The 14,346-nt window shown below is 30.1% G+C and overlaps 2 protein-coding genes across 2 annotated transcripts; both read left to right on the plus strand.

Moving 5' to 3' along the window:
* The first annotated feature begins 3,750 nt into the window (after positions 1 to 3,750).
* On the plus strand, positions 3,751 to 6,274 carry LOC143564660 (uncharacterized). Its single transcript, XM_077051868.1, has 12 exons — positions 3,751 to 3,903; positions 4,007 to 4,274; positions 4,355 to 4,454; positions 4,526 to 4,653; positions 4,735 to 4,771; positions 4,891 to 5,029; positions 5,111 to 5,165; positions 5,219 to 5,324; positions 5,432 to 5,546; positions 5,629 to 5,808; positions 5,894 to 5,965; positions 6,038 to 6,274. Exons 1-12 carry the CDS (start codon positions 3,751 to 3,753, stop codon positions 6,272 to 6,274), a joined length of 1,590 nt encoding a protein of 529 aa, XP_076907983.1.
* A 5,201-nt stretch (positions 6,275 to 11,475) lies between these two features.
* LOC143564661 (uncharacterized) lies at positions 11,476 to 14,333 on the plus strand. Its single transcript, XM_077051869.1, has 4 exons — positions 11,476 to 11,674; positions 12,018 to 12,736; positions 13,550 to 13,646; positions 13,747 to 14,333. Exons 1-4 carry the CDS (start codon positions 11,476 to 11,478, stop codon positions 14,331 to 14,333), a joined length of 1,602 nt encoding a protein of 533 aa, XP_076907984.1.
* The last annotated feature ends 13 nt before the right edge of the window (positions 14,334 to 14,346 follow it).

A 14,346-nucleotide genomic window follows, 5' to 3' on the forward strand; every position in this document is an offset into this window, starting at 1 on the left:
GGAGTTCTTTAAATTTTATATTTGTTTTCACTTATTAGAAACAATATATGTTTGTTGGGTTAAACGCTTAATTTAGGTTATTGTTTTAAATTTTATATTGTTTATAAATATATACACCCTTTTTAAAATTTCTTCTTCCCCTATAACGGGCCCTAAGCGGGTGGCCCATTCTTGCCCCACCTCCCAGCCGGCCTTACGTTTGTGTGTGTATAGGTGTGCAAACGAGCCAAGCTTTGACGAGCTACTCAAGCTCGAATTGATTAAAAGCCCAAAGCGAGGCCGAGCCTCAAATAAGTTTGTTTAGTTATCGAGACTGAGCTCGAGTCTTGTATGAGAAGCTTGTTTAGGCTTGTCGAACCTTAACAAGCCTTGCGTATTTTTAGTGTTTTACTTATTTCGGACTTTTATGTATTAATTTTATAATAGTTGAGCTCGAGCCAATCTTTGATTCATTTAAGATTTTTCTCAAACTATATAAGAATACGTAAAAATTTATAAGTAAACTAATAAATAATAAATGAGCCAAGCCCGAGCTTGTAAAAGAGCTTGAAACGAGCCAAGCTCGGGCTCTTGTAAGTCAAAACTAGCCGAGCTCGAGCCTGGTATTGACTCAGCTTGTTTACACCCCTATTGCTCACAATAGAAAAAGAAAAAAAAATTATATATTTATACCGACATATATGACCTTTTAAAAGAAAGGTGGTTAACCTTTCTAAAGAATTGTATATAAAACCAATACCAACCCAGTCAAGTCAAAAACCTTATCTTTAGACCAATCCCTATATCATGAAAAAAAGTCAAAAAACGAATAAAACTACACATAATTTCAAGCCAAAAAAATGCTCCAATTTAAATGAATATAATTCAATATTTACAAGCTGCTTGATGGCCAAAAGCCCACTGGCTTAGTCGGTGATGGGCCCACACAATGAATAATATCTAGAAATGTGGAACCATGTTGGTAAAAATCAAACCATTAATTTGTCGCCTTGATTCAACAGTTTTACACCATCGCTAATGAAAGTCTAAACAATGGTTCCTTTTGGAACCCTCGCCAAAAGTCAATGGAGCAGTACGATATGAAAATAATATTATTAGACCTTTTCACTGAAAGTCAATATGATTTGGTTTCTAATTAGACTTTCATTCCTTTAATGAAAGTCAATACAAATTTTTCTGATTTTTTTCTAATTATGTCTATTCACGGAAAAGGTCTTTCATTGTTTAGACTTTCGTTGTTCCTATTTCAATTGGATTTTGGAACCCTCGCCACTGTGTGTACTAGGTTAGTTCATTAATGTTATTGTTTTCGGCTTTCATTAATAATTGTGTTAAAAAAATGTGTATCACCCAAGTTCAATTTTGTTTTTATCTGTTCACCAAAACTGACACTATCACCCGTTAACGAAAACATTAATTTTGACCCGTTCATTAAAATTGATGAGTTTCATTGTTTACCAAAAGTGATGAATTTGACCCATTTATTAAACTAGCTCATTTACACCAGTTTATTAAAAATGATAAACTTGACCCGTTTATTAAAGTAGCTCATTTTGACCCGTTTACGGCGAGAGTGTTGATAAATGGTCCAAATTCATCACTTTTTTGGAATATCTCTCACTTTTTATTAAAATACTTTTACTTATTTCAAATCTGATTATCTCTCACTTTATTAATTTAACTTCATATGGAACCCTCTTGTGCATCACCGAGTCTAGCCTCTTTTAGGTTCCATTGTTTCTTTTATATAGATCCTAAAAAGGGAAAACAAAAGAGACATAGTTAAAATCAGTGAACTCAGATTCTTTAAGTGAGTTATTCATGCAGTTGGTTTTTGAATTGTATTTTCTATGGCCCACATCCAATCTTCATGGTCATAACTTTATGAATTGATATAAGTGTGAAATTGTTGCAGGGTATATTTGACAATGGTGAAAAAACAGATCAAGTTTGTTTAGTTCATTAATGTTATTGTTTTCGGCTTTCATTAATAATTATGTTAAAAAATGTGTCTTACGCGAGTTGAATTTTGTTTTTATCTGTTTACCAAAACCGACACTTTCACCCGTTAACTAAAACATTAATTTTGACCTGTTCATTAAAATTGATGAGTTTCTTCGTTTACCAAAAGTGATGAATTTGGCCCATTTATTAAACTAGCTTATTTAGACCAGTTTATTAAAAATGATAAACTTGACCCGTTTATTAAAGTAGCTCATTTTGACCCGTTTGTGGCGAGAGTGTTGATAAATGGGCCAAATTCTTCACTTTTATGGAATATCTCTCACTTTATTATCTCTCATTTAGACCAGCTTTAAAATAAGTAAAAGTACTTTTATTATGTATTATGTAATCCATAATTTTAATAAGTATGTCAATTAAGTAAAAATTAAGAATCAAATATATATTATTTTGCGTCTCTTATTACTTATACACAACTAAATCTAATCCATAATTTTTAAATATTTATTTATAAAATTAGTAGTCAAGTGGTACTCTCATCTAATTTCTAATATCTTTTTTAATTTTAAACTTTTAGATTTTAGCTTGTAAATTAAAATTAAATAAAGATTCAAAACATTCTTATCTTGCCTTATTAGTTATCCCCTAATCCCCTAATATCCCCTAATTATGCACCGACTTGAATTTCAAAGCTTCCATTTACATCAGACAATTACCTATTCTTGAAATCGTTATAAAAATTCATATTCGTTGTATATCCCATAATATATTTTATAAGTCGATTTAATTCTTGGACGTGACACATGGGAAAAAAAAACAGAATTTTGGAATCCCTAATATAATCCAAATTTGAATATACATTCTATGTGTTTAGCAGTTTTATAATATACCATTAAATAATCAGATACTATAAAATTAATAAGTATATAAGAATTGCCTATTTACATATATTAAATTACTAATCCTTATTAATATGTTTTAAAGTGTAGGAATTATGTATTATTATAATTATAATATAAAAATTATTTTTATTATAATAATAATTAATTAAGAATATATTATGTAAAGGCATCTCCAATGTATACATGAAATTGGTTTCTGGATTTAATTTTGTAAGTCAAAACAATTAGTTTAGAATATACTATGTAAACCGCATTTTAATAAGTATGTAGATTAAGTAAAAATTAAGAATCAAATATATATTATTTTGCATCTCTTATACACAACTAAATTAAATCCGTAATTTTTAAATATTTATTTATAAAATTAAGTAGTCAACTTTAATTAGTGAATTCCTAAATTTACGCACCAAGAATCCACAATTATATTGTTTTGACTTCTTTCTTCCTGTGAAAATCAATTACGTTGAATATGGTTTGTGGAAACAAATTTTTATTATCAATTAATAACTAATGATTTCCCTTAATTTACGTACTACTAATTATGTAGACAACTAATATAAACTAGCTATTAGTTACTATAAAATTTGTTCATACTTAAAATAACTTTTTGAATTTCAATATCACTAACAACTTCACTAATCTTTCCATCTTTTTATTGTAATCATATTTATTAACTTTCCTTATAAAATCGATATACATCTACTGTTTCATTGTTATAAATACTAATAATCATTAGTGGTATTACTTCATTCATTCACTCTAAGTGTTAGCTTTCATTAGGCAAAGAGCAAAGGTATGCTATTACGTTTTTTTTTTATTTTGTTTTAATTTCTGTGTTAACATTATTTATCATACTGAGATAAATTTACCTTTTTCCAGATTTTCGATGGACGCAACTAAGGCAACAATGTTAAGGGACCTTAGTGTCTTGGAAGATGATTACACAATAAGAGTTCGTATTGTACGCCTTTGGAACAAGCCTGATTTGTATAAACCTAACGAGGTTTATGCCATTGAAATTATTGTTGTTGACGAGGAGGTATGAATGCAAAAATGATCTATATCATTTTTTGTGTTGAAATTTAGTAATATAGCATTTTTAAATGTTGTATTTTATGTTTGTTTTAACTTTCTTAATGTAGGGTACTTTAATGCAAGCAATATGTCCCAAGAAATGGTTGCCGAAGTTTAGGTCTTTTTTAAGAGAGAAGGAGTCTTTAATCATAAGAAAACCAACACTTGGTGACAACCGTGCAAAGTTGAAATATGTGAATAACTCCAATAAAATATGCTTCCAACCGTACACTACTGTTGTACTCTGCAAAGACTTTGTTGGGTCATACTATGGTTTCAATTTTGCATCCTTTGAAGCTGTGGAAGAAAAGAGGCTACCGGATAATGTAACCATTGGTATGCATCAAACTTTATACCATATAGTTTTGTTATCAACAGGTTTTAATATAGTTTCAATAACTTTTTCATGTTTTTAGATGCTATTGGTTATGTTAAAAAATGTTATGAGATTGAAGATACCAACACAAGAAATGGCCATGATGGTAAACGCATGAACTTGAGAATTGTGGATTTGGAGTAAGTAATTTACTTTCTCAATTTTATCATTCAGATTGTATGAACAATTTTATAACTTTACTATTTTGTAGGGGACGACAACTAAATGTAACTTTATGGGATCAACATGCTTCACAGTTGAATTCTTATTTGACTAAAAATAAAGATGAAGCTCATGTTGTTATTATACTTCAGTTTGGTGTCGTAAAATTCTACAAAGGTACGTGTTTATGTTTTATTATTATTTAAATTAATACACATTATATGTTACAATAATAAACTTTTACTCTTATTTTGTCAGGTAAAGCATACCTTAACAATGCATATACTAGTGTCTCGTCTATTCATCAATAGTGATATTGATGAGATTAAGACTTTTAAGAAAAGGCGAAAAAATTTATCTATACTGAATAAAATATTTATTTTAATACTACTAAACTTTAATATATTTGAATAGGTATCTTGGAGACTGTGAGCCACAAAATACACCATCGGCTCAACATGGTGTAGGATCTTCAATTTTGTCAACTCTTCATGATGAATTCCTTATTGACAATGAATTTAAGTTTGTTGCTGATATCATCGACATTAACCAGGTTAAACTAATTGCTTTGCTTTGTATATCTTATAATATCTAATTTGTTTACTATCTAAAATGGTTAAAACACATATTGCAGGCCAAATATGTTATTGTGGTTGGTACTATAAGGCAATTAGTTTGGACACTCTTTGGTACTATTCTGCATGTGAAAGATGTAAATTTAAGGTTACTTCGAAAATGTTAGACGTTCAAAACCATGAAGCTGATGGTTCTTTTGAAACCGATGGCACAGAAGTTTATGAATGCGCGAATGTGAACTGTACTGCTGCTCCCGTTGTTCCTGTTCCAAGGTAAAGTGGATGATTTTTAAACAAAAATATTTAATTATCGTGTCTTACTTATTCACCTTCAATACAAATTTTGTTGATTTTTTCTAATTATGTCTATTCATGTTCAGAATTCCTTTAAGGGTTCAGGATCACACCGGGATTGTTTCTTTAACTATGTTTGACAGAGAAGCTTTCAAGCTGTTAAAACACACGGGTAAGTATTTGCTCGATAAAAAAGAAAATGTACGTGTACACTTTTTACTTTATAATATTTTAAAAAAAGTATCAAATCGTAGTATCTTGATAAAATGTCTACTTTTAACAGGAGGCGCCGTTTCAACTTTATCCTGAAGAGTTGAACGATCTTCTTGAACGAAAGTTTGCCTTCAAAATTGAGGTGTCCGACTATAACTTGAATAAAAATAAGCCATATTATACGATATCAAAGTTAACAAATGACACTACCATTTTACAAGACCTTGACAAGAGGGCCAACGCCGATCGTGTATGAACAATTAGTTACTATACTTATATTACCATTGATATTTAGTTGCCCTTTAATATTATCTGTTTCTTGTATTTCATACCAGCCTTTAGAGTCCGAGTCAATACAATTTGGGAGTATGTCTGGGTTGTATTCCCAAAGTTCTGTTTCTCATAAGGTATGCAACAAATTTGTATGTTTTACATTAAACACATATAACTTCCTGACTGTTTTTTTACATAACTATTAGGATTCTGCCTCATTTACTGCTGATGACGAGACCCCAAATTATGTAACTAAGAAATTCAAAGGAAAGAAGATTTGTGAAGAAAGCGTGCCCACTAAACGTAACCTTTACTCCGTCTATGATGTCGATGAAATTGAGGTTGCTTCATCCAACAAGGGACGTCCAGGGATCAAGATTGTTGATATGGATGAAAATCGTATCCCAAAGCTGTTGATCCCCAAGGTTGAAAAACAAGATTGATTATTCTGAATTTGTGAGATTGTGAAAAGACGACAAGTATGGCTGTTTGAAGTTTGTTTTTTTTTTTCTGAATAAGTTGTCTGGGATTTGGTTTTGTTTGGTATTTCGTTTCCGTTTGTTTTTCAGAATTTTAGTTGCTACTTTGAGAAGAGAAGATTTATGTTATATTATATGTTCTCTTTTTTGTTTCTGAATTTCAATTGCAAGTTTTGATAGATCACTAAAAAAAATTGAAATACATGTTTTTATTTAACTATATTGTGTTTTTTATGCTATATGAAGAACTAAATTAGTTATTAAAAATAAATAAAATTGTCACAGTAAATATGTTTTAATGCTACTAATGTAGTGAACATTGAAGGATGCCTGTTGGATTATGTTGGATTAGTTGAATTAAGAAAAGTACTTGGGTATGCCTTGTGTGTTTCCCGCGAGTAACATAACCACATGTGTTTTTTAAATGTATTTAAGATTATAAACTACATATGTTGTAACACTACTTGACACTCTTCAAATTTAGAGCCAAAAATTCATTCAAGAATACTTCAATTCCGTATCTATCATCATGCCATCCATTGATCTACAATTCTTAATGATTAACATTTAATGTGTTTTATATAAACTTTAAATGTTAAGTGTGTAACATGTATATTAGTTGTATTTTTATCAAAACTAATTCTTGGACGTGAAACACGGGAAAAAAACATAATTTTGGAATCAATAATATAATCAAAATTTGAATATATATTCTATGTGTACAGTAATTTTATAATATACCATTAAATAATCATATACTAGAAAATCAATATGGAGTTAAGAATTGCCTATTTAAATATATTAAATTACTAATCCTTATTAAAATATTTCAAAGTGTAAAAATTATGTATTATTATAATTTTAATACAAGTAAAAATATTTTCATTATATTAATAAATAATTGAGAATATATTATGTAAACGCATCTCCAATGTATGCATGAAATTGGTTTCTGGATTTAATTTTGTAAGATGGGACTATCCTAAAGCAATGTTAAAATTTAGCTTAGCGTCAGCCAATGAGTTAAAGTTGAGATTATTAAAATTCAATTTCCCTTAAAAAAGAAAAAAATAAATTATAGGGAGTCAATGATTAAAGGTTTTAAGAATTTGATATAAATAGATGAAACAAGCAAATGGCACAGGCTCAAAGCGGAAACTAACACTAAATGGGTCAAATTTAAGATAATTAAGAATATATTAATGGCATTTTTAAATAGTAAAACATAAAACCATAATTAAGATAATTAATTATGTTTTGACTTCTTTCTTCCATGGAAACAAATCGTATTATCAATTAATAATTAATGATTTCGCTTAATTTACGTACTACTAATTATGTAGACAACTAATATAAACTAGCTATTAGTTACCATAAAATTTGTTCATATTCAAAATTAACTTTTTGAATTTAAATATCACCAACTTCTCTAATTATGTAGACAACTAATATAAACTACCTATTAGTTACCATAAAATTTGTTCATACTCAAAATAACTTCTTGAATTTTAATATCACCAACAACTTCTAAAAATATATTAATTTGATATCTTTCATTTATTACTACTAAACACCTTTATTTATTTAATAGTGTTTGCAGTCACAAACATAGATTCGTCAATCAAACAACCTCAATAACCTTTCATAGTTGTGCTCTTTTTCAATCAATTTAATCTACAATAACCCCTACATTCAAAGTACGTTTTTTTATATTGCATATCATTTTTTATATTGCATATCATATATTAATATTGTATCGTTCATACCTTTAAGCACATTTGAATTACGTGTACACAACTAGGTGTCGTCTTTGTCGCCTTTAAAATCTATGACCTGGTCAAATTTATCATCTTGAAATGAAACCCGCCTTTAAATCATAATTTGATTTGTATATTATATTAGTAGATACTTGGATTACAAATTACTTGAATGTTCGTCACGGATACAATATACTTGAATGTGTGCACCATCAAAAAAACAGTGTAAAATCGTGACCAACGGGACTGCAGTTTGTGTTTTTGTCAAAATTTGTTTATATTAATGTCATGTTGTTGACGCTTTAAATTCGTACTTAATGTATTTATTTTGTCAAATGATAAGGCGATGTCTAAAAGATCAAATTCTCACCTTATGAATTCGGAGAACGATGTTTCTAACACGCTATATACAACAAATTGTAAGTCATTCGTATACCCTTTTATAATTAATTTTATTGGATATTAGTTTATTTTATATTACATCTAACATAAGAGATTGCACCTGTTGTATTCCATTATATAGGGAGATTTTGTTAACTTGAATTTTAATTTGCTAAATTAAAATAAAATTTTAAAAATACTAAACAAATTTGTTTTAATTCCATCTAAATAGTTATCTTTTTTACAGACTTTAATACAAACAATGCCAATTCTGATGCTGCAGAAAAAAGAAAACAACGAAAACTCATTTTGGATTCAAGAAGATCCAAATATAATGCATTGGATAATTCGCAAACCATTGGAAGATCAAACCATATTTATCCAAGTAGTAAGATATACAAACTTACATTCATGTTAGTTTGACCCATTATAGTTACACACCAAAATTCGAAATATAAGGAGGGCAATATTAACTTACTTTTCAAACTTTTTTATAGGATTTTTAACAAGAACTCCCTTTTCAGACATTTCAAAGGGTACGCTGCATGCACCGTTTTTGATATGCATATATCCATTATTTTTGTTTTTTTGTTAGACCCAATGTTAGTCTATCATATAATTAGTATGTTTATTTACATTAACAAAATATAGCTTGCTATTTTTTAACAGTTTATAACAGAGAAACTGCTGAGAAACGAAAAGCACGAAAACTTATTTTGGATAATAGAAAAACTAAAGTGCATGTGTCTAGATTAACAAGTCATAATGCATCAAATGCCGATAGTTCCTCTACCAGTGGAGTGTCAAACGTTATACAAAAACCAGGTACATGTAGTTACAAAAATATGCTCTTATTTATATACCCAATTTCATCATAACATATTATTATTATTATTATTATTGTTATTATTATTATTAGTATTTATGGTTTATATATTTCTTGCAATTGCTTGACAGTTTTTAATAGAGAAGCTGAGAAGGCAAAAGTGCATGCGTCCTGCCCGTCTACCAGTGGAGGGCTAAATCGTATTCATACGCCAATTAGTAAGATTTCACTATTTATATTGAATTTACACATTATACTTACCTGCTTAAATTAGATAATTACTTAATTACTATGTATTTACTTGATGCTATTTATGTTGTTGTAGTTGAGCTATCAAGAACTCCCTTTTTAGATATTTCAAACGGTATGTCGCATATAAGCTTCTATTGCGTCGTAATTCATTATAATTTTATTTTCAAAATCAATTGAGCATATAATAACTATTAATATTCATATTTTGTTTACCCTTTCCTTCATATTTGTTTACAGTTGTTAATAAAAATGCTGCTGAGAAACGAAAAGCATGAAAACTAATTTTGGATAATAGAAGATCTAAAGTGCACACGTCTACATTAAGGCTTCAAAACACTACACTTTTACATAAAAAAAGTAACAGCATATCCTATACCAAGAAAATAGATTCCTCCTCAAATACGTCTGTTAGACATCAACGTACATCCATCTCTAGCGTCAATGAAAATATAACTTCATCAGATGTTAATGCTGGTATGCATTTAGATATTAAATATTTTTTGATTTTATTAAATATAAAATTTAAAGTTGTAGAAGAACACATCCACATACAACATTCCAACAATTTTACGTAACAAACATTTTCGTTATTATAATTTTAAATTTTTAACTTTAGCAGGTCCATCTAATCCGAGTAACATTATGCATAACCAACATGTGGATGAGACTAATAGGGACCCGTTCACAGGAATATCTAGAGGTAATATATTTGAGAAATAGCAGATATTTGGTACGTTTTTTTTAACGAACTTATAATTATTTATTTCAAATTCTGTAACAGATTACTTGGACCATGGTGATCAAAGTTTGACATGTGAAAGTTGCTATGCAAAATTATGGAAAAATGAAGGAGTACATGGTAAAACAGATAATGGGATAACAACTTATTTGTTATGTTGTGGTTACGGCAAGGTTCAACTTCCACGATTAAAAGATCCCGATATAAACTATAAAAATTTGTTTACTGGTGTTGGCTCTAAAAGCAAATACTTTTTAAAGAATATTCGCCGTTACAATTCAACATTCAATTTTACTTCAATGGGTGAAAAAGTTGATAACTCAATTAACAAGGGCAAAGGGCCGTACATTTTTAGACTTGATGGACAAAATTATCATCGTATTGGAAGTCTTCTACCTCTCCAGGGGCGAAAACCTAAATTCTCCCAATTACACATATATGACACTGATAATGAACTATCAAATAGAAAGACAGTATGTGGGTATGTATTTTAACTTTTGATATACATTATTGATTATAATAATAATAATAATAATAATAATAATAATTATTGTTATTATTATTATTTGGTTTTATCATATTATTATTATTATTATTATTGTTATTATTATTATTATTATTTGGTTTTATCATTGTTTATATATACACTGTTCTAATAATAATACAAATTTTTGTAGCGACACACCGAGGGGTTCTACATCAACTTCAGACTTGATTGATCTGGAAATTATAACACAGTTGAAGAGTATGTTAGACTCTCAAAATGTTTTGGAGAAAACATACAGAATGTTCAGAGATTGTTACAAACAAAATCCAAATTGCAACCTAAAACTCCGTCTTATTGGAAATAGGCAACAAGATGGAAGAACATATAACTTACCAACCACATATGAAGTTGCAGCTCTTATTGTTGGAGACATTAATGATTCATATCAAAGTCGAGATATTATTGTAGAAATGAAGTTCGGAGAGCTTAAACGCATTAGTGAACTACATCCTTCGTACATAGGTCTTCATTATCCTATAATATTTCCGTTTGGGGAGGATTGCTACAGAATTGACATTCCACATAGATCAGCGTCGAGTTCATATAATAAAAAATTGAAAAACTGTACAATGAGAGAATTCTTTGCTTATAGAATTCAAGATAGGGATATTGATTCTTATTTCCCGTAGGCTGCATCAACAGTTTTTAGTTGATGGTTACACAATGATTGAAAGTGAAAGACTTTTTTGGGTGCGTCATCAACAAAAACATCTTCGATGTGAAAGTTATGAGAACCTACGCAATTTACATATCCAAGGAAATACTGATGTTTCTAGCATTGGAACCCGTCTAATATTACCTTCATCTTTAACCGGTGGAGCTAGATATATGATGCAAAATTATCTAGATGCAATGGCTCTATGTAAGTGGTTTGGGTATCCAGACTTTTTCATAACCATCACATGTAATCCAAAATGGCCAAAAGTTAAATGTTTTCTTAAAGATACCAACATTAACCCCGAAGACAGGCCTGATATCTTGTCTAGAATATTTAAAAATGAAGCTTGATTCAATTATTAAGGACCTAAAAGAAAAAAAAAACTACTTGGAAGGGTTTCAGCAGGTATTTTAATTTAATTTATTATGTAATGTTTAAACAATAAATACTACAATTTTAGATATTGTTAATTTTCTTGTATGGTAACCATATAACCGTTTACAATATGTACAAAACTAATGTTATATTTGTTTTAATGCTTTTGTAGTTGTCTATATTGTGGAGTTTCAAAAACGTGGATTGCCTCATGCACACATATGTTTATTTTTGCATCATGATCACAAACTGCCTGTTGTTGACGATGTTGACCAGTTTATATGTGCGGAGATTCCAGATGAAAAAGAAGATCCAACATTGTATTCACTCGTAAAGGAGTTCATGATACATGGGCCATGTGGGGCTGCTAATTTAAAGTGTTCATGTATGATTAATAAAAGATGTTCAAAGAACTTCCCAAAGAAGTTTTGTAATGCTACTTCACTTGATTCAGATGGATTCCCTATATACAGAAGAAGGGACTGCGGTTCGTATGTTGAAAGGTCAAATATACATTTAGATAATCGTAGTGTGGTTCCATATAACAAAGAGCTTTTAAAAAGATATCAGGCACATATAAATGTTGAGTGGTACAACCAAGCAGGGTCCATTAAGTATTTGTTTAAGTATATTAACAAAGGTCCTGACAGAGCTACTGTTTCAGTGGTACAAAATAATGAAGAAACAGATCAACTTACGGAAAAAGATGAAATAAAAGAATATTATGACTGCCGATATATATCTGCGTGTGAAGCATCATGGAGGATTTTTGCTTTTGATATTCATTATAGGTATCCTTCTGTGATGCGCCTTCCATTTCATCTTCCTGGACAACAACAAGTTGTTTATGAACCCGACGAGGGCATAGAGGATGTGCTGGAGAAAGCGTCTGTAAATTCTTCCATGTTCACATCATGGATGGCTTGTAATCAACATTACTATCTTGCACGACAACTTACATATGTCGAATTTTGTTTGGGTACTTAAAGACCGAAAATGGGAACCAAGAAAAAAAGGTTTCTCAGTTGGTAGAATTCATCATGTGTCTCCTTCTCTTGGTGAAGCATATTTGTTAAGAGTTCTTCTTAACAAAGTAAAAGGACCAAGATCTTTCGATGAAATTAAAACGGTTAATGGTGTAATTCATTCTACTTTTAGAGATGCATGTTATGCACTTAGTCTTTTAGATGATGACAACGAATATATCGAGGCAATTCAAGAAACGAGTCTATCCGGATCTGGTTTTTTACTTCGTAATTTATTTGCTTCAATGCTAATGTCAAATAGTATTTCGAGGCCAGAATTTGTTTGGGAAAAGACATGGGAGTATTTGTCAGACAACATCCTTTACCAACAACGAAGATCATTAAATATCCCAGGTTATTTTTTTTTACCTTATAATCAATTTTTAACTTAAACCTTTTTTTATGTTTATATGTATTTAATATTATCCGAAACAAGTCTTTATTATTTTATTTTTCATTCTATACAGATTTATCACTAACTGAAGAGTAACTTAAAAACTTGACTTTATATGAGATTGAGAAATTTTTACTACGCAACAATTATAGCTTAACAAGATTTTCGACTATGCCTTATCCTGATAATGAGTCGTTATCATCGTCTAACAACCGTCTGATTAGTCAGGAGCTTTCGTATGACATACCAAATTTACAAAATGAGGTTTGATGTCTTTTGAGTCAGTTAAAAGCTGAACAACGACTCATCTATGATGATATCATCAAAGCGGTTGAAGGTGATAATGGTGGTGTATTCTTTGTTTACGGTTATGGCGGAACTGGTAAAACCTTTTTGTGGAAGACACTTTCTGCTTCAATAAGATCCAAAGGAGAAATAGTTTTGAATTGCATCAAGCGGCATTGCATCTTTATTATTGCCAGGAGGAAGAACATCACATTCAAGGTTTGGAATTCCTATAAATCTTACTGAGGTTTCAACTTGTGGCATTAAAAAAAACACCGATGCTGCCCATTTATTAAAGAAAACAAAGTTAATTATATGGGACGAGGCACCTATGACTCATAAACATGCGTTTGAAGCTTTGGACAGAACCCTGAGAGACATGTTGGGTCAAAATGGTAACAAGAATTTTGAAAGGCCATTTGGTGGAAAAGTTGTCGTTTTTTGTGGTGATTTTAGACAAACTCTTCCTGTTGTTCAAGGCGGCACGAGGCAAGAACTTGTTAATTCATCTTTGTGTTCATCCTACCTTTGGGGTACTTGCAAACTACTTAAACTAACAAAAAACATGAGGTTAACCGTTGGAAGTGACAAATCTAAAATACAAGAAATGAAAGAGTTTGCAAATTGGCTTTTGGATCTCGGAGAGGGAAAACTTGGTGGTCAAAATGATGGTGACACGACTTTTGATGTTCCCGACGATCTTCTTATTAAGGATACCAGTGTTCCTATGTCACAATTAATTGATTTGTATATCCTTCTATCCTCAGAGACTTTGAAAATCTAGATTTCTTTAGTGA

This window comes from Bidens hawaiensis, unplaced genomic scaffold, assembly GCF_021521415.1.
Source record: "Bidens hawaiensis isolate Kalapana, Puna unplaced genomic scaffold, B.hawaiensis_p1.1 tig00022145_1, whole genome shotgun sequence".
Lineage (NCBI taxonomy): Eukaryota > Viridiplantae > Streptophyta > Magnoliopsida > Asterales > Asteraceae > Bidens > Bidens hawaiensis.